This window comes from Drosophila erecta, unplaced genomic scaffold (assembly GCF_003286155.1).
Source record: "Drosophila erecta strain 14021-0224.00,06,07 unplaced genomic scaffold, DereRS2 tig00000000-arrow-pilon, whole genome shotgun sequence".
NCBI lineage: Eukaryota > Metazoa > Arthropoda > Insecta > Diptera > Drosophilidae > Drosophila > Drosophila erecta.
In genome coordinates this window covers 6,281,117-6,308,533 of record NW_020825194.1, presented here as the reverse complement: position 1 = coordinate 6,308,533, position 27,417 = coordinate 6,281,117, and the positions used below count along the sequence as shown (strand labels likewise).

Genomic DNA, 27,417 nt, shown 5'->3' with positions numbered 1-27,417 from the left:
GCTAATGATTTGTAGAGATCGTGGAGGAAATATTTTTAATTTCTGGAATAAGCATGCCATCCTATCTGAAATCAAACATTTTGGTTGTCAAATAAAGTAAATGCAAGGAAAGGGCATGCAGGGATTCGCTGAACACCTAGTATCTCATTCCTCTTATTTAGTTACAGTTCCACACACACCCAAAGAGAGCGAGAACAAGATACCCGGGCAGACGCCCCGGGGTCGCCTGGATCTTGGGACTTGGCCAAGACAATCTTCAGATCCTCAATCCTCGGAGGCCGGCTTTCAACGATGACGACGACGACGACGACGAAGACGATGGTGGTGACGACGACCAGCCGTCTAGGTGGTGCTCTTGCCATGGTGGCTTGGTGGCTCGGTGGTGCGGTGGTGCCGACCCCGGCCCACTCTGAAATCAATCGATTCGACATTATTATTAATTTTTCATAACTTCTGCGGCGGCCAGCGCCTGGCGGCCCTCTGTGTGCATTATGGCGCCCTGAAACCCCAGCTCCACGGCCATGTGAAACTAATCTATTTGTGCGGCAAAAAGGGCCGCCTGCCTAGTCGAACGGCGATCGCGGGTATCACCCCCATTCCCCAGCACTGAAAACTCCATTCGCACACACATTTTAAATTCATCACTTGTTTATAAGACAATTTATTACCAGTTAAATATGTGCTTAAATAAAGGTACACAAAACATGATGTATTTAAACGAATGAAACCTATTTATTAAATTTGAACCTTTTTGCAAAATCTTTTCCTTTAGTCAAAGCCAAAATTGAAAACTTCTTTCAGTGCATTGGAGGCTGGCGAACGGACAGCTAAGCGTGTTATCTGCTATCGCTGCGCTTTGATCTTTCACCGCTTCTGCTTTGCATAATAAATTCGCTATCGATGAAAACTAACTTGCAGCCCGATGCGCAGGGCCGGGATTTCCCTGCAATTTGTTTGCCTTTTGGCCATCGGCCGTTTAATTCGATTGCCAGCGCGATTTCGGCTTCGCCCTAACCATTTTATTACAATAGCATAATTTTTTACTATGCTTAATGAGTTCTGCTTTGATTAGTTTTTCACATTGCTGTTGTCTGGGATCTGCTTCCCTGGGATGCCCCACCTTTTCTGATCCCGCCCTCCTTCGATCATCGCTGGCGGCGAAATTGATGTTTGTTGGGTGTTCAGACGCGGTTGGATACTCGGATTTTCACCAGGGCGATGAGGCAGTTTAATGACTTCAGCTGGTCTCAGATTTCATGTTGTTAGCATTACTTATTGAAATGTTTTAATTTAGCAATTGACTTTTATACGGGCCGGCGGCGACGACAATCATGTGGTTATACTGCTCTGGTAATTAGAATTTAACAAGGTTTTCATTTCATTTCAAAATTATCTGCTTGAATTTGTAATAAACAGATACTGTCAGTATACAGTTCAAGTTATTTTGTATTATATATATTTATCATTTGTAGAAATGTTTTAACCTTATGTAAATAAAATTTGACCTGAATAACATTGCCATATTGATAAATATGGTTCCTTCTATTGTGAATAAGACATTCCTCGAAACTATTTTAAACTTCCCGCGCAAGACTGCTTGCAAGCAGAGGCAGTAGTGTTCGCCTATAAAGCTTTCTGGTTCCAAGCTTTTGTCGAAACTTGTGTATAAGCAGTTTGCTACCAAATGTTCAAATAAAACTGCCTTCGAACTGCTTGTGCCCGCGAATTTTAAATGGAGAATAAATTCAAATTATATGTATTCAATAGTTTTATGGTTTCCTTTTTCTAAATACATATATTTGTACTGAAAGATAAGCCTATGAGTCTTTTGACACGATCTTTTATTAAATGCTGTTTAGTTTTTTTTATACATATATGGCTTCCTTTGACGCATTTGCAGCTTTATCATCTTGTATAAATATAATCATACCTAAGTAGTAAAACAGTGTTAAACAAATAAGGAGTTAAAATTAGACATCAAGACATCGTTGTAAATAACATTCGTACCCAAAAAATAATTATACATATACATACAAATATAAAATAGTTTCCGCTTGCACACATATTCTTTTGCAGTTTCCTGCAATTATGTAATTAGTTTGTGGCCAGCAATATGTCAGTTAACTAAAAATATGAATGAAAATATAATTTAATATTCCTAATAACCGGTTGTGTTGCCAGGTGTTTTGCGACAGGTGCGTGCTTTGTTTTTCGCTGCCAAAATGTTATCAAATTGTCGGTATCAGTAAGTATTATATGTGTGTATTTTTGTGTGTTAATCCGCTGGGGGCCATCGGCTTGTGTTCCTACGTATTGCTCCCCATAAAAAGGCGCGTGGCTGCCTTTTGTGTTCACCATTTTCCACCCTGCATTTGGAGCAGCGACTATATATGTTTAATGCAAATATTTGTATGCAAATTTACTCACAGGCGTATTTTTGGCGACTTTTCGCGATTGTATCGAAAAGGCCTAGACATGGGGCATGTGTGGGGAAACAACAAAAGGCAACTGCGGAGTATAAAAATAATTATAAAAGGCACCAGGGAGTTAAATAACTCCAAAGCAAAATACTTTCGGAGCGCTGATTATTATATACTCTATTCGGTAACAAAGGTTATCTATTAATCATATTAATTCACATTAAGCTATATTAAGCTCTCTAAACCTTTTTTCATTGATATTCTTGTGTATATCGATTTAAAAATGAATTTATAATTAAATTAATTTTTTGTAATTGCCGTAACAAATTTGGAACACTCTCTTAAAGGGTATTGGAAATCTGACACATGCCGGGAGAAAAAAACGGAAAAAACCAAATAAAAAACCAAACACCATGAGTACCGAGCGGTCGGCGCATGTTACTGTTATTGTTATTGTTACCCACACAACCGCAGCGAACACGCTTGCATACACACACACGCACACACACACACACACACAACCCACACACATTCACGGTCAAGGCATTTGCAAATTCGATTCTCTGAAATGTCTAAAAATAAAAGATCTCATTGCTGACCGCCGTATCAATTGATAACCGCTTTGCTGCCTAGTAATTGTGGTCCTAAGAAATTCCCAGTCAAAAACAAAACAAATACGTATGTAGGTATTATTTTTGGCAGAACCAGATGCTTACACTGAACGTAAAAGTGTTGACAAATAAATGTGTTTACATCGCGCCTTTTAACCGCAGTATTGGATTTCAATCTATGTATATATTTTTAGAGTAGTATACAAAAGGAAATCTATGAGAACTATAAGTGAGATACATATAAAAGTGGGCATTGCATTAAAGTGAACAACTATGTGTTTGTGAAATAAACATGCCATTATCAATAAAAGAAATAACATATTTGTGGACTTTAGATGGTATTGTTTTTGATGTTTAGGCTATTTTGGTATCGTTTATTTTCGTCTATTCCTTATCAGTGGAAATGCCGTGTGAGCGACGCGTGTTGCTCGGGCTAAATTCGTTAGATTTGATTACGCACTTGTATTTAACGGCCATCGTGATAGGGTGGACAGCCCGCAGAATAACGAGCGCGTTTATGGAACTCTTGCATTGACGCAAGAGACTGACCACGCCCCCACACTTTATGGCAATTAAATGGCACTTTGGGTGCAGAAATTCAGGGGCGGGAAAAATGCAAATGGCCAGACATGTGCGTGATGCCTTTATGGTCTTGTTCCCTTTGTTTTACGCGGCGTACACGTGTCGGCAATTGAAATAGAAATGCGACCATGGCCCAGACACCCACGAGCCCATTAAAATCACACATAAAGAACATGATGAAATTGGGGGAAAAAGAGAGGTTCCGCAAGGGAGCCCCAACGAGCGTTTTCGTTGTCTCATGTGTTATGCTAATTTCTCTTTTATTGTTCGCTGCTCGGATTTTGCTGCCATTTACGACGGCGGCAGACGATTAAAGCCAAACCGGAAGTCAGCCATCACTACCCGTTTACCGTTAGTGTCGCAGGCGGCGGCGCCGCCAACAGCCAAAGGCCATTGAATTGCCTTTTCATTACGAAAGCAGCGAGAAAGGTCGCTCGGAAAATGAATCCCACAGACAGTGGGTCCTCGAGCGGCAAAAATATATGCATAGCTGTACAGCAGGACCTCGTTAAATCGAGGTCTTTAGTATTGTTAAGTTTGTACGTATGGAATGCTTTCATTTCCGGCATTAAAAATAATACCAACAGCGTTTTGCTTATTCTAGAGTCATATTATTGTCAAGACACCCCCCAATTGGGTTTTATATATTAAATGACAACTTAAATTAAAATTTTGTATACATCTATTTTATATGGCTTAGGAATCTCTCCTGTATCTGTGTACTATATATATAGCAACCCGTCAGCGCAAACACAACTCATTGAAACAGGCATCGCAGAGGGAGAGGAAGCAAAAGCAATCGGCCGTAACAAAATTTCCGACACGTGCGACAAAATTGCCTTCTATTGGGATGGGGTGGGGTATGGGGTGTGGCGTATGGTGCGGAAGTGGGAGGTGGTGGGAGGTGGTGGGGCCTGGCCCGAGGGTCCGGATTTAGGCAACCAGAAAGGCACGACCAAAACAAACCCGAACCAAACACAAAGCCCTCCCCCTGGGAATCCCCATTTTCGGGTCGTGTTGCTGGCAACATTTGTTGCGGCAACAAATTTCGATTGATTGAGATGCTTTGGCGACTTTTGAATGCGAATGTGTGTCAACAGTTTTACACAGGGTCTATAAATAATTTTACTTTGATGGATGCTCGAGCATGAGTGTGTGCAAATAAATGATTTGAACCGCTTACTGCCGATAAGGTCAGCGATGGTAATTTGGTGATTACTCTGCGAGCAAAGTCAACCTTTTATTTACTTGCTGCTTAAACTTCTAAGACTCATTTCATTTCAAATATAGTTTCTAAAATGTCACAAAATCGAGGTATTATATAACCGAAAATAATTTAATAATTTATTAAATTTTTTGGCAATTTCAATAATATTTTACTAAATCACTTTGCAACTTTTGTGGGGTGCGCAGTGAGCGCCTGCTGAGCTGCCATTAAAACGACGCTCGTTCGTCGGACCGCGTTCATTCTGCTTTGGGCGGTCGAGGTGTTCGTCTCGCAGTTTGGTCAGAAAACTGGAAAAGCTACGGGAGCTTTGTAATTCGCGCTGAACACGAGCATTTACGTATTTCGCATATCCGCGTTTGTTGTTTGCCAGCGCGCGTGTGTGCCACAGTGTGTGTGAGTGGAGTGTAACTGTGGTGGTGTGACCGCCACACGCGCAACGAAAGCGAAAGTTTTGTTTGGCGCGCGTGTTGCCATTGGCGTCTGCGAATTTGCACACACACGTTCCCTTACCTAGAATAGATTAAAAGCGTGTGAAAACAAATAAGAAAAAATACAGAAAATACAAAGAAGAGATAATGTTCATTATTCCCAATGAGGGTGCATTAAATTAAGGGTATCTAGAGCGGAAGAAACACGACATCAACATCATTCCCTCGGAGTCTGGGTAAGTCGGCAGGTCGCGAAAAGGTTTGCCATAAATCTCCCGGCATTATCATTTGCTTTTTGTGTGCCACACGTGCGGTGCTAAATAATAATACAACAAAAAAAAAAGAAGAAAATTGCATTTGACAGCCGACTTCCGATGCTGAAAGCTCTCCTGCCAACTAGAGTGGCTGTCCTCCTGTTCATCGTGTTGGTTTTGCATCCCCCTTGGCCTGCCTTTCCCCGTATAGGCGAGATTTTTTTGAGCTTCGTGCCTCACCTTCTGAAGGACGAATTTAGGTCAGGATCCGTGGGCTCTATCACATGACTCATGGCGTGTCCTTTGGCATTTGGGTTAGCCTTGCTGCGCTTGCATCTGCATTTCGGCGGGCCACATGGCGTATGCGCAATATTGATTTCTTAAGCTCACTAACTGCGACCTTTAAAGTTCGACCTTAAAGTATTTTACAAATTACGAAACAACCTTATGTTAACCAGATTTAAATACCGCTCATATCCTAAATGTTTCAATACAAAATTAACGCTCCTTTTATGTCTGTCTTATTTTATACCCCAAATACTCGTGGGAAAAAAAATGCGTAAAGTTCGAATGTTTTGGACTTCAGGGACCTTCAATGTTTACATATATTGCCAGACAAACTCAATTTTCGCAAGGGCAACAAAGTGTAACCTCAAGAAAACAAAACTTTAACATGTAGATGTGTTAGCCCTTTGTTTGTTTCTGTACTGGCAAATTCCAAGAACTGAGATAAAAAAGTACTTCCTTCCTTTACGTAAATGTGTTTTCGGTTTTACTTCAGCCATTAAGACAACGGTCAAGTCGTGTGAAATATTCTTAAAATGAACACAAAGTAATCATAGACCTTTGTCTGCGATTTGGAAGAATAGAAAAGTAGGGGGGCATTTCTGGGCCACTTTTGCAGCTGCTTTTTTACGGCGTACTAAAGAGAAGCGATGGCTCAGCTAAAGTGAATCAAGCTGTGGCTTCTACAACCGACAGCTGTGTGTTTATTTATTTTTTTACTCACTTTGAAATCGTTGCATTTGCTTTACTACGATTGTATACGAAATCATACGTACCACTTGGGAGTAGTCTGTTGGTTTATTTAAGTTTGATTTCGTTTACTTGTCCTTTACAAATAGTGCAACAAAGAGAAGTTTTGTTCTGGGTATTAAACCTTCGGTTCATTGGCACTATTGAACCTAGACATTCAGGGCGTATTGCTAAGCGGAAATTGCTGTTGGCAGTTGTGGACATTAGACAGGTAGCGAGCATATCTACATATATATCTGATAGGTAACTCTTGCGCGTGTTTTGGGGGCGCCGCTCCATTCATGACACCCCATGACGCCCATAATCGTAGATTTATCATTTTTGCTCGAGCGCGCGCGCTCCGCATTACAGCAACAAACGAAGCAGTAAAAAATTGGAAAAATATTAGTCCCATCCGATGTATAAATATAAACAAGCAGCAACCCGGGTAGAGCCAACAAAATAAAAAATACAACAAAATGTATATGTAAAGCTGGCATGCGGATCGTCAGCTTTGGCCCCAAATGAGGAGAAAGGAGAGCGCGCGCAGCTCGGTCGGCGCAACACGTGCGTCGTTAATTCAATAAAAAAATATACACAAAAAAATAATAAATAATAGCAGCAAAAAAAGCAGAAGAACAAGAGCAACACACACACACACACACATATGCATGCACACACATGCACGGCCACTCGAGCGTTTTCTCTAGGCCACTGGGCGTGTGGGAGGGAGGGAGATAGTGATATAGCATAAAAGTTCATTAACAGCATGTGAGCTTTCCTCCGTCTGCTTGTGTTGGTGTGCTGTCTGTGTCCATTGTTTTTATGCCGCTCTCTCGTGGCTTGTGTCTCCGATTAACGGGAGAGCGGCTTTATCTCTCTTCCGCACACTAGTTCAAATACACTCAGGCAAAATGCGACCTAAAGTGCCGACGCAAGTAAGAAATACGGCTATATTTGGATGCACTAATGAAGTATTTGTTCATTATGAATTAAAATCTTACCATAAACATGTCTTACCACAAAGTCTTGTTTTTTATTTTATTAATTTCGTGCAGAAAAAAACACAATTTGAATTTATAGATTGGTTGTCATTCAATAAATGCCAAAACCGATTAAAATGCAATATTTATTAATCTTAAATATTCCCTTTTTTCCGTGCGGATCTCAAGTTTGTGGCATTGTGTGAGTTTTTTTTGTGTGAGTTTCGCCTTGTCGTGGGGCTCGTGTCTGTGAAATTATCGCGAAGTGGGCTACCGCTGCCGGCTTCTCGGTCGCCGCCGACTGCGACTGAATGACAAAGTCTTCTTTGTTTTCCAGTGTGCTTGGGGTTTTAATTTATGCAGGCAACTACAATATTATTTCTCTTTTCGCTTGGCTTTTGGTCAAGTCGTTAGGCGTCTGTCTGTGTTTTTTGGTCGCACGTGTGCGGGGCATTATTTTAAAGTGTATCATCTGAAAATACTATAGGCTTCGGACGGCGCTCATGAATGCCAAAAGTGAAACATGAGACGGAGGTATAGCAATAAAAATTGCCTAATTGCCTAATTTCCTATCTTATAATTAATTCGGCTAATGGCTAATTAAGAGGATCACACTGTGGGATCCATAGAGATTTATTCGAATCCCACGCCATAAATTACCCTCTTCCGGTCGGAACTTAATGTTTTTTTATAGACCAAGCGATTTTGTTGGGATTCTGCGGCGCAAATATATAGAGTGAGACATATCAGTTTGTTTGACTAAGTGCTTAATATTTAAATCTCCAGTTTGTATAAATATTTTTGGTTACCAACCGAATTCGTAGCTCTGATATTTCAGCCATTCAGTTACTAGAATGACCGACTGTGAACTTCTTAATTCAATAGTTTAATTAAGTGTAGTGCTTTACATATTCATGTGGTAGCTATCAAACAAAGTGGACTCTTGAAATGCCCTACAACAGCTGTTTGCACTTGGCCAACTCAATGGCAAACACTTGATTCGTTACCGGCGATATAACTAATTGCTGACCCAATAACGACAGACATACGACGCCTTAATAAATATAAATGTTAACGTAAATGAGTGCACGCGCCACTATTTGTATGAGGAAGCACTCGATTCGGGAAAAGTAAACCGACGCTGCCCATCCCCAATATACTACGTATATGTATTTATATATACATATATATCCAATAAATGAGCCACACGTGCGGCTGAGACAAGCAATATGCGCTCAATGTCTGTTGGTATCTATTGTCTTTACCTCTCCCGTTCCGCCATATATTTTTCGGTCGTTTTATGACCACATTAGCGAATTATATTTCACTGCCATTCAAAGCGTAAAGGCAGAGACTAGGCAAACATAAATTAAACAAAGCCTGGCCAAAAGTTTCGGTAGGAGTGGGCCAACACGCGCCGCTTCTGCTGGTCCCTTGTTTATTGTTTCTTGGGGATGCCCCTTCTGGCGACTACTGTCAGTGAACTGTTTCGGGCACTCTTGTTGGGCCAACTTGGGGTCATGCCAGTCACTTATCTTAAAAAAATGTTGATTTCTGACTGACTCACTACCGAAAAAGATTGTGCGCCACGAGCGCTACATTTGTTTTGATCACAATCTCATGCTCGTGCTATTCAAGTTTCCTGGAATGAGTAATCAAGTAATGTTATTTGATTTTTGAATTTTATCACTATCATGTATCACACAATTATGTTATAACATTTGATAACTAAATAGTTTAATTAAAGATCCAAAATGATTTATTGTCAGATAATAATTTATTGCGCCAATATGAGTATTATATTTAATTCGATTTATTTTGTTGTCAGAAATAAAGAAACCAGGCTGCGGCTTCCCTGCAAAATATGATTTGTTATTCACAAAGTAAATTGAGTTGGTTTAATAAATACTTTAGAGTAGAGTGTGACTGAGCTAAAGCATAATTGAATTGTAAAGTTATTCATCAACAAATATATTTTAATTCAGTTTTTTTGCGACAACAAGTATACGTCCTGTTGCCTGGCAGAATAAACCACACGTGCCCCCATAAGTCATTAATTAATGTTAATTGCCACGCTTAACATTTTTATGACGTGCCAATGAAACGAGCCAAACATTATTATTGCTGACCAAATGTCAAACCCTCAAACACTCTTGAAAGGCGAAATTTATGTCCGCAAATCATTAATTCGAGCCAAACCTAATAATACAATGAACGAGCTTTGTGTCTGTGCTTTACCAACGATCCAATTAGCCGTCACAATGGAGTCCAATAAAATCGAAAATATTCCGATAGACATCGAAAATTTGAATCATCATTCCGGGTTTTCGATATGCAAAAATCCATGGCGTTCTATTATTTAGTGAGAAATGACGCGACCTGTATCAATCACATTCATGTTTTATGTCTTCGGGATATCTTGTTTTGCCATGTGGGCTTAACAATAAAAATTTTATTAATGCTCTAGGCAGTCAGACGTTTAGCTAATAAGGTTCTTGATTAATTTAAGTCGGTCTCCAAAGCGGAACAGAAAACAAAAGACATTAATGTCCATTCTGCGCCAAATGGGTTTAAAAACTCGATCAATTTTTATGTGAAACTCTTGTTTTTTAGTAATGATATAAGACTTTGTGCTCCATACATAATCGAAATTTAGAGTTTGTTTATAGGTTTATTTAACGGCTACCGAATCTGTATTTTAAATTCCAATAAGATTTCATCACTAGCCGGAATTTTTAAAAACACACATTGCCCAATGATGGATGGTTCTTAGAATAAATGCGATGAGATTAGCTGAAGATTTGCGAATGATTATTTGTTGGTCTTGAGTAGAACTTTACTCAGGATTGCGAATGGGAGCCAGATACTGTCCGTCTTTAATTCTGGGTCCAATGTGTTCGAGTAGTTCCGGGTCGTTGTTTTATGTCTGCCATTTTTGCGTGTTATTGAATTTTTGTTATCGAGAAGTCATAATTTGGCACACGTGTGCCTCATTTAGTTGTTGGCCATCGGCACTTTTTACTGCCATTTTCGCCGGCGTCAATTGGGTTACCGAAATTTCATCATCTCATCTACTTATTGAGAACGCATTTGTTGTTGTTCGTCTAGGCCACGTTAACGAAATGCAGAAGAAGTGTGAACAAAACCTGTCACTTATTTCCCTCTTAAAAGGCGCATGCCTACAGTTGGCATGTTTATCACAACTCCAACAATATCTAAATACAATTATGACGCATTTTGATAGTCTTTTTGGCTCATTTTTAGTTTGCTTAGTTTCTGTTGTGACTGTTGCTGTCTGGCTTTTAGGCGCATGTGCTGAGATAAGAAGGAAAAATTAGCACTTTGATGACTTGCCAATGGGCAAACATGAGCGCTTTTGCACTGGTAATAAATCTGAAGCTTACTGAACGGGAAATACTCTTAGAAACTTTAATTTTATTATTTGAAATTTGTGAACCAAGAGGCTCTGAATTACATTTATTATTTTATTATTTCCTAAGCTTTTGGGCTACTCACTATTGTCTTATATTATCATAAAATACTGATTGTACCCCTTTGAAAAATAGAGGAAGAGTATAAGATAATAAATACGCCAAACTTAAACAAACGTGGTTCGTGTAAACAATAAATGTAAGACACAGTCATAAAGTAAACATGCTGCGGAAAGTTTTATTCGTGTATATAGATGAGATTTCTGTTTGTTCGCGGCGTCTTTAAATGTGCCGCGCGTGTAAAGTTGTGAGATAGGGTCAAAAATGTACGGAATTCCCCATTAGAGATTAGAACAACAGAAATACACGTGCGGGCTTGCAATTAGAAAAGAAAGCGAAATGAAATGCCAGATACCAGCACTGCATAATATTAAGTATACGCCCCGAGTGCCACATTACAAATATTATCTGCAACAGCGTGCGTTTTTAATCTAAGCTGCCTTGAGCACCTTCCTCGTAAATAAAAGCCGGATCATTTGGGTTATCAATATTTGAAGACTAACGGCTAATGCAGCCATTGGAAGATGAAGGAACTGAACATTTAGCAAAACGAGACCCCAGTGCAACTTAAACCGCTTAGCCAGCACACAAAAGCCAACCACATATGTATAGGGGCTTATAAGTATTCATGTACAGGAAAAAATGAGTTTCATTAGCTTTAGAACTTGTATTTAACGCTTTGAGCTTATAAGCCATTACTAACAGCAAATTGGTTTGTTTTGCTACTTGGAGCGATAGATTTTCTATTTTCATTGCCAAGCTGAAATATTTTTGTCTGTGTACCCATGTGTGCATGGTGCTGATGTCTGAGGGAGTGCTGCGTCCTATGTAAACGAACAATGAGGGCATTGTAGAGCCCGCAGCGTTGAGCGTTACGCATGACAAATAAATTTCAAAATGGCAACGCCTTGGCAGACGGGCGCACACGTTCCTGTGAAATACATATATGAAAAAAAACGAGTGCCTTGAACTCTAATTTTATGTCTGCTACACGTTGACAATATTTGGCTGCCTCATGTGTCTGAGATGTAGCCGGCGGTCACAACAAAGCCACGACAATTTCCAAAACATAAAGGAACAAAAAGATACTCCACTGAACAGAGAAAATCAAATTTCCCTTCCGTTCTGGTGGCGTGTGGAAAGTCATTGCCATACGCAGATTCCATTGTTTTGTCTTTACTTCTCGTGCTTTGGCAGCTGACAAACTGTGCGTGTGTTTTGGTATTTATTTTTTGTTTTTGGTTTTCCTGTCGCATTTTTTTGTGGCGTGTCATGTTGAACAATTATTGGCTAATTTGTAGGCACGCAGCCGTGAGTCTCATCAAAGTTGCTTGATTGACTTGACCTCCAGCTTGCAGGTGGCAGAGCTACAGGTGTTTCTGGAGAAACGTGTCTGAAATTTATGCTCAATCTGCCTTTAAGCCTTAAATCTTGTCTAAGCTTTAAGCCCTGTACATTTTCCTGCCTCCTGGCGCTTCCCACAGGAAGATGTCTTTTTTCTCTGGCTCCTCCTCACCATTTTGCCTTCCTAGTTTTCGCTTCAGGCCCGCACGCGCCGCATTAAATTTGCCACTGGGGCAATTCGTTGAGGCTTAGTATTTGTTACGCACATTTCGGTCCTTTGTTACAGACATTTTCCGGGCTCCGCTTAAGGGACAAATGGGCACCGAGAAAATAAATTTACCGAGGGTATCTCGGATCTAAATGACAATCTTTAATTGAGTCTTGAATATTAGCTAATAATTAGTATGCGTTCGACTCAAAAAATGATAGCCAAGTGGTTCAGCCTTGTTCAATATAACATGTAATAAGTAAATAATACATTTGATATATAGAAAAGGAAAGAGGTATCTAAATATTCTGAAATAGCATACTTCTAGGCGCGCACTCAACTGATTTCAATTCGAAAATAAAATCTTATTCTGGTTCTTAAGATTTTTCTCCTAGTGCACTGAGCACTTTAACTATCGAATGACGCATAAGGCATAAATAATGAAAAGCAATTTCAGCGCATATTGGCGCATTGACATCGACCTGAAAGCGACAGTCGGTTTCGTAAGAGGTGGGTGGGTGATCTGGAAATCGTCTTAGCCGCCCACAAGTATTTTGCATCGCGGACAGGGGCAAATGGGCTTGGAGACAGGTTGGTAAAATGCCATCATGGGCCACAAACATTTCATCATCGTCGCGAGCGCTTTTACCAAATGTAATTACACTCAAGAGATACACGTGCCGCCAACAGCCGCTCGTTTTTGGGGCGTTTTTCAATTTGAATTTGACTGCCGACAGGCGGGGCTCATCTCCACGCATCTCCACTCATCTCCCGGCACTTGAGCAAATTTGCGTGCCCGCCGGAATGCCAGCCCATCAATATTCCGGCCCGGCCACCCCCGCAAACCCACTTCAAGTGAGTTTGTTTACCTTTGCCGATGGCTGGTCTTTAGCCAGGATTTTGAGCCCACCTAATGAGCTTCAGCTGGGCTGAAGCGGGTGCTTCGTCTTAAAGTCAGCTTCTATATCCAGACTGCTTCAAAATGTTAATTTGGAGATGGGAACGACGTGGACTTGGGTTCTGAGCCTTGAACCTCTGTTTGACTTGGGTGATTTATGTAGTTTTAATGTATTAGTAAATCTGATCTGGCCGAAAACGATTATTTGTTGAACTGGATTTAGTGAGGATTGAATAAACAATTGTTGGTGCTTAATAGAAATGCGTAGAAGAAGTGTGGATTTTTGATTTAAAAAATGTAAAAATCATCAACGGATTCTTAAGAAGACTGAGCGTTCTCCTTATCTCTTGGAATTCCCTACGCACGCGTTGTTAAATTTAAACTTTATGGTGCCAGCATGTTTTCGGTTCCACTTCTTATCGACCGCGAAGTATAAACGAATTAATGACCACGTCATATCCTGCCTTTGCTTCAATATACACAAAATGCTCTCAGTATCGCACTGCACTGCGACAGATACAATTCAGATTGCTCAAAGTTAAACGAACCCGAGGGAATTCGTTTCTCTGCATTTAATTTGTTTACTGTACGGCGCATGCAGATCGGCAGCTTAATTACGCGCTAATAACGTTTTATCAATTAATCAATGCGACGGCTAATTAATTTGCGCGTTTACTTACATTTGCTTTCAGTGTGAATACACGCAGCCAAATAAAAGAGGACTCAAGAAGATGGCGCCCACCATATGCTCGGAGAAGAAGCAGCTGCGCGAAACGCGGCGACATCATGGCGTGGCCACAGCCGCCATTTCATCAGCATCCACAACCGCATCCACCACATCAACCACATCCTCGTCCTCATCCTCCTCCTCGTCGACGTCCTTGTCCGCGGGATCGACATCTGCAGCTGCTGCCACACAAGCCACTTCGGTGCTCAACCATGGTGAGTAAACACTGGGATTGCTCAGTAAAAGGCGGTGAGGGAAATACTCGTAGTTTGGGCTAGACTTATTAGACTTGTTTCATAAGTTTCATATAACTGAATTACATTTCAATTTCAACTACTTTGAGCGCACTCAAATCCTTTAATTTGTAAGTAATCACATGTGAAAGCTTAAACCAATTTGGCTCAGTGTCAATAGCTTGCGGTGGGCGCACGCGGCGTATACGTAACACAGCCTTACACATTCATTGCAATATCCGCCTTGTCTTTTATCTGTTCTACTTTATTATTGTTTTTTTTTTGGTACACCCCTTATAGTCAGAATCCCCTGCTGATTTGCTGATGTCGTTGGTGTTGGGACTGTTACAAGTTGCCAGTTGCCAGTTGCCGAGCTGCTCACGTTACTCGGTCATGTTTAATTAATTTATGTAAACTCGGCCCGTCCTCAGTGCTCTGTCCTCGTTTCCCACTTCCTCATTGCCATATAACCATGCATGTGTGTGGCTCGACTAGAGAATGCACGTGCCATGGGCAATGGGCGTTTGGCGATGGGTTCGCAATTGGGTGTGCATCGGGTTCTTCACGTGTTGGTCTCCGGTGTTTCATTGATGCTGATACTGCCAATGTTGTTCCATGGAAGGCACGCGAGTTCGGTGTTATGCCACAACAATTTGCGTCAGCAATTGGCTCCAGCTGCTCTTCCGCCGTCGTTGGTCGTTGGGTAAGACAGACTCTGCTCGCAAATCTGGCTGCCACATTTATATAAGCGATCTAAGGCCGCATGACTGCCACCGAAATAGATATGGGCTCAGTGGCATGGGATGGATTTCGAGTAGCAGCCGAGTAGGCCATACTGCTTAACAAGTATCTTCAAATGGAAAGTTTCAGCTCAAGCCGATTGTGAATTTATGGATTATAATCAAGATTTATTCGAGACTTAATTAGACACACCAACACTGTCAAGGCCCAAGTGTCCAGTATCTTAACCTGACCACGAAATTGCCCAGTTAATTAGTTTAGTCTCTTTTGGATGTGCAATTACTACTTTCTTAGAAGATTTTCTTACAACATTTTGCACATCCCAGTCAAATGAAGCCCACTGATTACTCATTAGCCAAGTGAAATTGCCCGAACACTTACCTAGATATTTTCCAAGAAATATTTCACAAGTACACGTAGCCAGGGGCGTCGGCATAGGGGGCTTCCACATAAGTGTGTGTCATAACCTCCAGTGTTGTTTTTGCCGCTGTGCCACTTTTGCCGGGGCTTTATTTACATGTTTTGCACATTCACTCCGCCTGCTTTTAGCCAAGTTTGCTATTTTTTCCTTGCTCTTTGCTGCTGACTTTATTGGTGCCATTTCCAAAGTGAATTCATTGAAAGCAGCGCTGTTGTTGCTGTCTTTTTATTTCTGCTCGTTGCTGCCTGCTAATTTGCAGCAACACATAAAAAACACAAAAATAAACCGAAAGAAATACACCGACACAAGCCTTAAATAAAAATGGGTGTGACGAGGCCACGTGCAAGCCTCATGACGCTACAAATTCGAAACCCCCCATCTCGTCTGCCTTCCCCGGGGAGGCGGCCCTCGAAATGGGCGTGGCCGCCAGAGGGTTGGAATGTTGGCCAATGCCCTCGCCCTCTGCCTTCACCGAAGGTATTTAAAATTTTATTTTCAAGCATCGCCGGTGACTAATTCACCGAGAACGAAGCGAGGCACGTGCAAATGCGCGGCGAGAACTCCAGTACTTTTAAAGTGTAGCGATAGCTGTTTGCTACAGCCTAAAAGTTGTAGTTTTCGAATAGATTACTGGCTATCAGTAAAATTAGAAATTCCACTGAAGCAGAGGTTTTTATTTTTATTTTTGCCTTTCTGGCAATTCATTCTAAGAATCGAAGTATTATACGAGACCAAATTTTGTTTATCTAAGGGATTTTGTTTAACTAACTTTCAGGCATAGTAGGTTAATAGGCTTTTGAATTCACTCACAGAAAAATTAAAGTACAAAACAGAATCAAGATTCTTGCTTGGTCATGGAACTCGAAAACGTTACAAGTGTAGGCGAAATTGCTGCATGTGCCAAGTTGCCATTAAACGAAATCGATCTCATATCCCGCACATCGAAATGTGGAAAAAGTGTTTTAGAGATTTTCGACGTGGACGAGAAGGTCAGTTTCTCATCTGTTGGAGGTGAGGAGGAAATGGAAATTCTTGATCGTTCAGAGCAGTCTGATGATAGACCAGTGAAAATAGCACACGATATTGACTGTCTGATCCGACAGATTGAGCGTATGCAAATTGCGATCAGGAAACGTCAAGTTAAGAAGTGTAGCGAACAGATCAGCGAAGAATCCGCAGCCCAAGAGATGGAAACCCTGACCGAGTCCTCAGTTATGTGCAAGCAGTGGGAAAATCAGGGAAATGACATTAAAATCCCAGAGAAATCTGCAGCCGTATGCCCGAAAAACCAACCGCTGAGCGGCAATGAGTTACTCGAAGCAAGGAGTCTTCGTCAGGCCCACAATCGCATTCAACAGCAAATAGACGAAGTGATCTGCAGGTATAATAAGCTCCGCGAGTTTATATACCAAATGCGGAAAAGGATTCGCTGCATGGAGGGCAATCTCATAGATTTAAATTCGAAAGCCGAAAAGTATGTAGCCTGGTCCGGCGAAGTTGCCAAGGAAATGAAAGTGTGCCAGGAACGCTACAATTACCTAGTTGAAGCCAAGATGTCCAAAAGAGAGGCAATGAAAACCGAGCTCATTCATTCCACCCGATTCCTCAAATATAATGCTGCCTATCTTACCAAAGCTCGTGTAAAACGCGATATCGATGAGTTCGTTGACGAGGTGGAGGATCTTGAGACTCTAATGGCTGAGCTGCACAAGGAACTGGATAGGAAGATGGCTTTTTTCGAAATACCACGCACGAAATCGCTGGATAATCCAGCCGAGTTTCTATCTTCCATGGCTGCGACAGTCAGACTCTCCGATGAGTTCCGGAATTCAGGAATAAAACTTGAAGACGGCGTCGATTAGGATTTGCTCATCAAGAAAGTAATATACATGTTTGAAGAAATTTGAAGACAAATGAAAAAAATTATTGTTAAGTAAGAAAGAAATGAAAAAAAAATTATTAAGTAGGAGGGAAATGAAAAATGAGAAAAAAATTATTGTTAAGTACAAAATTTCAAATCAATTTTGTTGAATACACATATAAGAGTTAAGAGTTATTGGTAATAAAAATAATACAAATTAATTATAAATGGCTGGAAGTAATTAATTCACGCGCAGGAAGTGTCTGAGGATGTCTTAACCCATTATCCCCATTTACTTTCACCTTTCACGACGGCGTCATTAGTTGAGTGCCACCTTTACGGAGCAACTCTCACGTTTCGTTGCACTGGGGCAAGATGTCGTTATCACGTAAGCTCTATTTTGCCAACCGGAAAACGACTCCGTTGCCATTTGAATGATTCCTCGGCTGCAGTGCCATGTGCAGCGTTAACTTCTGGGGGATGCGTCATGACCCTGACCATAGACACAGTCTAATTCCTATCGTTGTGCGCAGGAAAAATGAGCTTACATAAAGATATGGCTACACGTGGAGAAATAAGCTTAAAGCTGAGAATAAGTCCTTGACCTATTCATAAGAGAGGTGTAGCTTTATCTTTAAAGATGAATGATTTAGTTGTGTAAAGCCAGCTAATGAATACATTAAGCTATTCTTCGCGCGTTAAATTACTTTATTTATAATTTTATGATTTTCATTTGACCTACATTTCTTTCTCTAAGTGCGTTTTCTGAATGTAGGGCACATATAGCTCTAAATTTTTGGTTGTGTTTCGTTTTTCGTGATTTCCAACAGCTGATGTTTGCAATGAGCCTTGCAAGGCGTTGCGACTGCTAATTGGTGCGAAAAGCGTTGTTGTCGCTGGAACGCTTAACCCTGGTGCTGGTCACGTTTTTTGCCCACACGCGATAAACACATTTACATGCCAGAAACCTACACAAAGACACTTGCCCACTGGCGCGCAGACAAAGTTATAGACATCGACTGATTAACTTAGCACTTGACCACCACAACTGCTTTTCGGTTTTTTTTTTTTCTAAATTTGGAATTGATTTTAATTTTAAATTTTATGAAATGGGTTACAATCATTGTATTTCGATACAATGTTCTAAATCGAGGTTTGGAATTACTTAAACTTGTTTACGAGCTTTGAGCTACGAATTACACACTCAAATGATTTTCTAATTAAAGTTTAGCATTAGCTAAGTTTCTATTCACTGTACAGCTATCTGGCCTTTTTTTGTTTTACAAATTAATTAAGTTTCTTTTTTGCACTGTTTTATACTTGCAGTGGCCAAAGGTTCGATGAACTCGATGAGTCGCCGTCGCCAGGCGCGAATGCAGCGCAGGATGCCTAACATCCTTGCCCGCGTGGCCTCCTTCTCCACGGATACGAGCAGCGGCGTGGAAACGGAGGTGGAGATGGATTCCGAGCAGAGGATGCAGCTGGAGGAGGAGCGCTACTCGGAGGACAGGATCCAGGATCTGAAGCAAAAGCCACATTCCAGCAGCGACAACATCAAGACAGTATTACAGCCGACGACGGCTAGCGGCTTTAGTAGCAAGCAGAACCGATCGGTTAGAGCCAAAAAGTGTGATCGGGAGGTGCCGCTCCAGGTGGAGGATGACCGTGATGGCGACAGTGGGTACGAGTACAGCCAGGATCCCGTGAAGGAGCAGCACTTGTACCACCGGAATAGCGAGGGCCTGTTGTCCATTGCCATCAAGACTATTAAGCTGGTGCAACGCAACCAGCTGCTGCAAAAGCGATTGGCCGAACTGCAGCTGGAGACCTCGGAGTTCATTGCCTCGGTGCTGGCCAATCCGGAAAACCGCCAATTCCGGGATAAAATGTCGCCAAAGGCCGATGCCAAGGTCAGCAGCATGCTGCTGCGCCACTAAATTGATCTGGAAAAATCAAAACAATATAGCCCCATTTCTGGACGTGATAAGAATTTTATTTAAAAACCTATTTTAAGCCATAGCGAATTGTATTTGATTTTTTATATATGCGCTCAGGGATTTTGTAATCCGTCGCCTACAGATTTTTCGTATTTATTAGCGTTGCTTGGAATGTTGCTGCAACATTCTGGGCAACATGAAAAATATATTGCTAGCTTATGGGCTGAGCATGTAAATTACTGGAAAATGTATGTCAAATCCGAATAGATGAAAATCGTGTATTAAGTTGTAAATGCTTCTCTGCCTATAATTTCGAAATTCCTTGTTACCAATTTTGGCGTTTATATGGGGCTTGCAAAAAGAATATAAATTATTATACTTATACTTTAATTTATTATTAACATAATCGAATAAGTTCCTTTTTTAAATGTATTTTTAAATTTTACCACAATTTATTTTTTACGCGTCCAGAAATCCCATTTTTAGTGGGCTTAGTTTTGAGAAATTCGTACTGATTAAATTTACAAACATATTCATCAAAGTTTAACAAGTTAAATATACAAATAATAAAGAAATCGCTATGCTAACATTTACAAAAAAGATAATATTTATACGAATCCAAAAAGTCCAAAAGTGTATCTGTAGTCAGTAAGAAAAATTTATGTTTTACAGTTTCTACACTCAAGAATTAATTTATAATAAATCTATCTAATACATATATCTAGAAAACCCCAGCATAATCAATGGAATCCTACGACGCTTTTCGCTTTTTACAACAAATAGATCTAGTAAGAATTAATTGATGTGCAAAGCAATTGGTTTGAACAAAAATACGTAAATTATTTTCGGTATTATTAAACTTACCGATATATTTCAATGAATATGCCTAAGTATATCAAAACTATCAAAACGCTGCAAAGCAACACAAATCAAAGCAAAACCAAAATACCAACTAAAAGCAAATCTTTCCAATTCTAAAACTTTTAATAAACCTCTCTGGCATATTCCACCTACTTAAAGGAACAAATCATCCATCTCACAACAAAATAATTCATCAATAAAATTAGCGACCAATTAAACATATTTTATCTTATTTCTTTTTGGGGTTTCTTGGCTCACACGAAGCCCGACATATTCGTAAAGTAAACAAGTCATGGCTATGTGTGTACTTTGGTCGTGTCAATAGCACCCAATCAAAGCGTTCAAAGACCGTCTCGGCTGCACAGATTTGACATGGAGTCTGTCATCGAGTCGGTCACGAAGGCATGGATGTTCTGAAAACCGTTGAAAAAGGCTGAGGTTATATTAAGAAAGTTTATTGAACCTTCGGAAAAAGATTAAGAAGTACTTAGATACAACAAAATTTACTACTAGGCTCATAAGCTTTAGCATTACTGAAAACTTAAAAAGGCACAAAATATATATATTTTTTCGCTTTATAAAAGTTGTATACATTTTCGGGATAACATGTTAGTAATATAAATCAAAGAATTTCGGAACTCCCCATCAATTGTTGGTTGTAATGCATATCCACTCAGTAGACAAAAAATTATTCAGCAATTGTTTCAAGTTCATTCAATTAAGCCGGTCCTCTTAAGCCTGGCTAAGACCTTTTGAGTGTCATTTTGGGTTTAGATTTTGATGATGGTGGTACACCCTTGTCTGCACGTCGACCAAGTCTCCACTCAGCATTTAAATTTTATTTTTAACCGCACTCTTGACACTCAAAGCACTTGGCTCAATTTCAGCCCTCAGATGCGAAATCATAATTTTACCAAAGCGCAGCTGACGTTGGTCAATCATCGAGCTGCGTTTATGGCATTGTGGGTGCTCCATCATCGGGGCTATTATTATTGTTAGTTTACAGGCATTATATTGTTTTATTGGGTTTTTTACGCACTCCGGTCACGTCTTCATCTGTTTGAGACACGTGATTTATGAGGCCCAAGTGCTGGGCGACCCGGCCCACTTGACACTGAAGAGTTTTCATTGCCCACCCGGCAAGCGGGGCAGAAACTGTTGATTTGGTTTATTTTGATGCCGTGATTCGGACTCGTATTTGGTAATTTGTATTATTTGATATCCGTCTGAGCAGCCACCGTTTGTTGTCTTTGGCTGCCGAGTGTTAAATCGTCAGCGTTTTTGTATGAACTCAGATTTCTGAGCTGGTTGCCATGGCAAGGTCGTTTCTCAAGTGCGTTTGGGGAGTGTTTGTCCAAGTGATTAAACTTTATAATATTAGTAGTGAGTCACTTGAAGTAGCTGGCCTATAAATAACTTTCGCACTGGCATCAGTTTAGCTGGGAATAATGCATTTGAGTTACTTGTTTGTTTGAGCCAATTTTTACACTAAACGTTGGCATTGAAAGCTATTTGAGTTTGCTAATTTGCAAATCAAGTATGTAGAATGTGAATTCGTTAGCAAACATTTCATATATTCTGTGTTAATTATGGGAAGGTTCTTTTGAGAATAGTGCAACACATAAGCAGCAGTCCAGGCAGGTAGTTTGATTTCAATTTATAAAATATCTTTTATAAAAATCTAAAAACTTGCGGTCTCACTTTCTGCCCTAAGCAATTATTTTTTGGAAACTCCAGCTAAGCGATTACCCATGTATACCTTTGTTTAGCTGTTAAAATTTAATTAGCAAGACGCATTATTTTCTGATCCATAATCAATTATCAGGTCACCAATTGAGTGGTTGAGCGCTTTGTGGAGTACGTGTTTGAACTCCATAGAAGTGAATGAGCCTGGCTATTTTACACTTGCCAAGTCATGCCAAATGAATATGCATAAAAGCTGGGCAAATACCAAATAAAGCAATGCAAAATGCATTCAAGCCGTTGTGCTGAGATTGTAGCTATAAAAAGAAACACATGTACGAGTATTGTACTCAAGGTCACTGATTTTACGATTCACCAAAATCGCCAAAAATAAGATAAAAAAATGTATTGTGAAAGTAACTGCGAAATCGGGCGAGCTAGAGCCAAAAATGTGTTCAGTTGCCCATTAGGGAAACGATTTGGCTGTTGTTTGTATGCAAATGAGTCTGGGTCAAGCGTTTGTAATCCGCTGAATGCCATCTTAATGATCAGCAGACCCATGTAACCAAGACGATCTGGTAAGGTCGTTAGCGCAGCCGGAAAAGCGTATCACCGATTCAAATCTTGACATTGAACTTCACCACGGGCAGTCCAATGACTCGTGCCATTATTGTGGTTCCTATATTAAATCAAAGATCGAAAACCGTAAACAGCGGAAGCACTTCAATTCACCTACTTGATCTTTCGCACCTCCGCGCTAAAAAGTCGGCGACAAATCGCTGATCATCGACTTGTCCAGTTTGATTAGGTTTGCGATCATCATCTGCGATCAGCGTGGTGCTAATCAACATGCAGCAAATTCCCAAAAAATAGCCCTAAAATGGACGAAAAAATTTGCAAGTTCACCCGATGAACTTGAAAACAAATGGTCCATCGTAAATCCCGCGCTCATATGTATCTTGTATCTTTCTTTCGTGATCGCTCGAACGTAGCGCATTGACCGACTAGCCCGGCAGCTACCTGTGTTGTTAACTGAATTTTTGAAACTTTTTTTTACTTTTTGATCTCGCATAGGCTTCAACGTTGCAGGCCGGCCAGCAACGTTTCATTTAGGCGCCGGACATCAGCGGGCGCGCATGCGCAGTCGTCAAGTGAATTGGTGAATCGATCCGGAGTATCTGTGAATTTTAGTGGCCCATTTCTATATACAGAGCATTTCGTAAGTGCATTCTATCGCCAATCGATTTGCATGGATTTTGCGTTGGCAAACGTGTTTAGAATTTCATAACAGAATCTGTGACAATCTGTGCTGTGGCGTGTGTGTGTGTTTAAATCTGGTCTCCTGATGTAAACTCTATAAGCATTTAGCAGTGGTTTTTACTGAGAACTTGTCAAGTTGCTAGATCGACCAAAAATGTAGTTTGCGGTTTTTGGCTAATGAAATGCATCAGTGCTGTGCAAAATATGGCGCACCTTTGGTTTTAGTTTTAGTTTCAGTTTCTCAAATATCTAATTAATTAATTAATTTCATTTCATTACTCAAACTTTCTTAAGTGAAGTTAAATTTAAAATGTCTTGTGTTACAATATCATCTTAATTAGCTTGGTGATTTTGTTTTGAGATATTGTTATGGGCAACCCAACCACAATGTGCTAATCCCTCCTATTGGTCAACTAAATTACTCACAACCATCATTATTTTCCAAATCAGATTTAACAAATTTCATGTAACAGTTATCAAGATCTTTAGCCTGTTCGTCTCAGCCAATTAAGTTCGGCTTAATGACCCACATTGGTTGGCTTGGTGTTGATAGCCAGAACCTTAATGAATACAACGCCCTTCGGAAGGTGTGTCTAAAGTGAAACCGGCTTTAAGTAGTCCTCTAATCGTCGTAACCGATCGAGTGAATCCGACCCCAAGGCCATGGCCAAGATATAGAACTTCACTGAACAAAGACAAAGCCGTGGAATCTCATTATTGTGGTTTATGTTAAACGATCGATGAACCAGTTTTCAACTTGGCTACTGTTTCGTCTTGTTCAACTACTTGCCGGCTTTATTGAGGTTAATTGAAATGATTTATTAGCATTTGTGCCATTTCGGTCAGCGCTTCGAAAATTCCCAAATTGAGTTAATTTGCATAAAAAAACATTTGGCGCCCACAACTTTAAGTAATTTAATTTCAAGCTTTTTTTGAAGATTTTTTGTGCAACATTGTTTTTTATGAACATCCGCGTGCGGTTTATGGGTCAACGCTTAAATATTTGCAGCGTCTTCGCGATCGATTTATTTTGATTTTATTTGCAATGTGTGCTTTGATTTGGTTTCTTCTTCATTTTAGTTTTGTTTTGACCACGAACCGGTTGGCTAGCATTAACTTAATTTCGCTCCTTTTGGCAAGTCATTATTTTTATTGGCACTTTTGATTTCGTTGTCTTGCAGCCCCAAAACCTGTTGAACTTGAGCTCAAAACACGTTCAGGATGAATCGGAGTGCATCGGTTATGAATAGGGCTCAGAACATGAAAAGAAAAAAGTGAAATCGTTCTCAAGGTCGCCGCCACTCGCATGGGAATGCTAATTATCTCAGAATATTCTGACTTTCTTTTTTCTGAACGCTAGTAGAAGTGTTTTTAGTAGGCAGCTTTACTTTTTATTAAAAAAGTCATAAACTATGTTGTAAAATAATTCATTTCGCAGCCATGCAAAAAGTTTTTAAAAACTGCGCTTTTGACACTTTAACAACAGACAAGAAAATGCGTTGATTTTTAACAAGACTGTCACCATAATTCGTTTCACTGAAGAATAATATAGATTACCCACATGCAATCGTAAAAAATGTTTTTATTTTTCATTTTTAACGCCATATCCAACCTTGCAGATTAAGCCAAGATGAGAGTCTGTGAAGTGCTGGTTTTCTGCCTGTGGTCTTTACAAGTCAGCAGGTCCCAACTACTTGTGGATTTGGCTCGTGATTTTGAGACCTCCTTGCTGAACAATAGGATCCCGGACACCAATCGATTCCTGCCGGAATATGACTTCATCATCGTGGGAGCAGGAAGTGCTGGATGCGTGATGGCCAATCGGCTGAGCGAGATATCCTCGGCGAGCGTTCTGCTCCTGGAGGCCGGTGATCAGGAGACCTTCATCAGCGACGTCCCGCTGACAGCGGCTCTCACCCAAATGACTCGATACAATTGGGGCTACAAGGCGGAGCCCACGGAGCACGCCTGTCAAGGATTAAAAGGAGGCGTTTGCAACTGGCCCAAGGGGCGTGGCGTGGGTGGCACCAGTCTGATCAACTTTATGTTATATACACGTGGTCATCGGAGGGACTATGATGAGTGGGCGGCGGCCAACAACTCCGGTTGGTCCTACGACGAATTGCTGCCCTACTTTCGAAAATCGGAGAGGATTGGGATCCCGGAGCTGTACAAATCCCCCTATCATGGACGCAATGGCCAGTTGGATGTGCAGTACACGGACTATAGGTCACAACTGCTGAAAGCTTTTCTGAAATCGGGCAGGGAAATGGGTTACGAAATTACGGATCCAAATGGAGAGCACCTCATGGGATTTGCAAGGTCGCAGGCCACCATCCGGAATGGCAGGCGGTGCAGTACGAGCAAGGCTTTTATACAGCCAGTTGTGCATCGAAAGAACCTCCATATCTCCATGAAAAGTTGGGTCACGCGACTGATTATCGATCCGATCACTAAAACCGCCACTGGAGTGGAGTTCGTGAAGCAACGCCAGCGTTACATTGTGCGGGCCAGAAAAGAGGTGATCCTCTCGGCTGGCACCATTGCCAGTCCCCAGGTCCTTATGTTATCGGGAATCGGTCCAGCGGAGCATCTTAGGGAGCACAATATAACAGTAATGCAGGATCTGCCAGTGGGTTACAACTTACAGGATCACATAACACTCAATGGTCTTGTGTTTGTGGTCAATGATTCGACGGTTAACGATGCTCGACTGCTGAATCCCACGGACATATTCAGGTACATCTTTGCAGGACAGGGACCATATACCATTCCAGGTGGAGCTGAGGCTTTCGCTTTTGTGCGGACTCCCAGTTCCAAATTTGGTAAGTATTAAGCATGACCATAATGTAAACATTTGCTTGAATTTTTTTTAATTTCCATATATTTAACCCAAAAGCGAAGGACTATCCGGATATGGAACTTGTCCTAGGAGCCGGATCCTTGAGTGGAGATAGACTTGGCACCATGCGAAATTTGCTGGGCATCACCGACGAGTTCTACGACTACATGTTTGCAGATCTGCAGAACAAGGAGACCTTCGGCCTGGTGCCAGTGCTCCTGCGTCCCAAAAGTCGGGGCAGAATATCGCTGCGTAGTCGCAATCCCTTCCACTGGCCCCGAATGGAGCCCAATTTCATGCAGCATCCCGATGATGTGAGGGCCATGATCGAGGGAATCGAAATGGTAGAATTAATCAGCTTTAATCCGAAACATATTTAATTTTTGTCTCACTTCCAGATTCTCAAGCTTTCTAGATCGAAGCCCATGGTGAAGATGGGTACACGTTTCCATGACCGCCCATTTCCGGGCTGTGGACACCTGAAACCCGCCAGCGAGGAGTACTGGAAGTGCTGCTTAAGAAGATATGGTTCCAGCTTGCAGCATCAATCTGGCACCTGCAAAATGGGTCCTGCAACGGATAATACTTCAGTGGTGGATGCCCAACTGCGGCTCCACGGCATCGGTGGATTGCGGGTTGTGGATGCTTCTGTGCTACCCAATGTACCAGCTGGTCACACCAATGCCATTGTGATCATGGTCGCCGAAAAGGCGGCGGATATGATCAAGGATGCTTGGCGCATGCCCATCACTCCCTTGAGCTCATAAGTGTACCATTAAGATTGTTATTTATTATTTAGTTGTCGCACAAGCCATTAGGTTAAGTTCTCATGTGATAGCTTATAATGCAGCTAAGGCGTTCCTTATTGTCTCAATGGGTTATCTTTTAAACAATTAATTAAGCGAAGAAGTTAAAAAATAAGATTCTTCTTTAAAATAAATTTAATTTGGTTGACCATTTGTGACTGTTGTGTATTTCGGTATTTTAAATTTTGCGCCAGACTAAAAAGCTTTTGAAAGCCTTTCATATCAACCAACTTCTGTACCCTGGGATTTGAAGCTTTTTGGCGGAAACGAAATTGACAGGACTATTTTGCAAGTTGTTATATTAATACAGTCATGACGTTATTTTCTTTTTTTATACAATTTTATTTGTATGTAAATATTGACTAGCTCGACATAACCATATTCAATTTTACTCGAGACTAGACGTTTTTTACATGTAGAGAACAGTGGCGCTACTGCTGAAAACGTAAGAGATGGCGTGCTTAACGTTTTTAGCTTTGCGTTGTCTAACGGACGGCGTAAGGCAATGCTTGCAAAATTCCACCTTAAATCATAATATCGAATACTTGAATATCCGCTAGCTAAGGCTAACCCGAAATGTAGCT

General features: G+C 40.9%; 3 protein-coding genes across 4 annotated transcripts; all 3 read left to right on the top strand.

Moving 5' to 3' along the window:
- Positions 1-5,072: 5,072 nt before the first annotated feature.
- LOC6554399 (suppressor protein SRP40) lies at positions 5,073-20,446 on the top strand. Its single transcript, XM_001981659.3, has 3 exons — positions 5,073-5,505; positions 14,154-14,403; positions 18,771-20,446. The coding sequence occupies exons 2-3, from the start codon at positions 14,193-14,195 to the stop codon at positions 19,379-19,381; spliced, it is 822 nt and encodes a 273-aa protein (XP_001981695.1). The 5' UTR covers positions 5,073-5,505; positions 14,154-14,192; the 3' UTR covers positions 19,382-20,446.
- On the top strand, positions 16,286-17,486 carry LOC26526806. The gene has a single exon (XM_015153922.2). It carries the CDS (start codon positions 16,438-16,440, stop codon positions 17,443-17,445), a length of 1,008 nt encoding a protein of 335 aa, XP_015009408.1. The 5' UTR covers positions 16,286-16,437; the 3' UTR covers positions 17,446-17,486.
- Positions 20,447-23,035: 2,589 nt separating the features above from the next.
- Positions 23,036-26,975, top strand: LOC6554398 (glucose dehydrogenase [FAD, quinone]). Of its 2 annotated transcripts, XM_001981658.3 has the most exons (4): positions 23,036-23,144; positions 24,805-26,010; positions 26,085-26,371; positions 26,426-26,975. In XM_001981658.3, exons 2-4 carry the CDS (start codon positions 24,816-24,818, stop codon positions 26,792-26,794), a joined length of 1,851 nt encoding a protein of 616 aa, XP_001981694.1. In that variant the 5' UTR covers positions 23,036-23,144; positions 24,805-24,815; the 3' UTR covers positions 26,795-26,975. The 2 variants fall into 2 exon arrangements, with proteins under 2 accessions (XP_001981694.1, XP_026839734.1); XM_026983933.1 differs by lacking the exon at positions 23,036-23,144 and having other exon boundaries at positions 24,774-26,010; positions 26,426-26,928.
- The last annotated feature ends 442 nt before the right edge of the window (positions 26,976-27,417 follow it).

Bases quoted from the DNA above. Each gene is read 5' to 3' on its own strand.
- LOC6554399 (XM_001981659.3), top strand. From the start codon at position 14,193: ATGGCGCCCACCATATGCTCGGAGAAGAAGCAGCTGCGCGAAACGCGG. The intron at 14,404-18,770 runs GTGAGTAAACAC...TTATACTTGCAG, and splicing joins CACTTCGGTGCTCAACCATG to TGGCCAAAGGTTCGATGAAC.
- LOC6554398 (XM_001981658.3), top strand. From the start codon at position 24,816: ATGAGAGTCTGTGAAGTGCTGGTTTTCTGCCTGTGGTCTTTACAAGTC. The intron at 26,011-26,084 runs GTAAGTATTAAG...TTAACCCAAAAG, and splicing joins GACTCCCAGTTCCAAATTTG to CGAAGGACTATCCGGATATG. The intron at 26,372-26,425 runs GTAGAATTAATC...TCTCACTTCCAG, and splicing joins TGATCGAGGGAATCGAAATG to ATTCTCAAGCTTTCTAGATC.
- LOC26526806 (XM_015153922.2), top strand. From the start codon at position 16,438: ATGGAACTCGAAAACGTTACAAGTGTAGGCGAAATTGCTGCATGTGCC.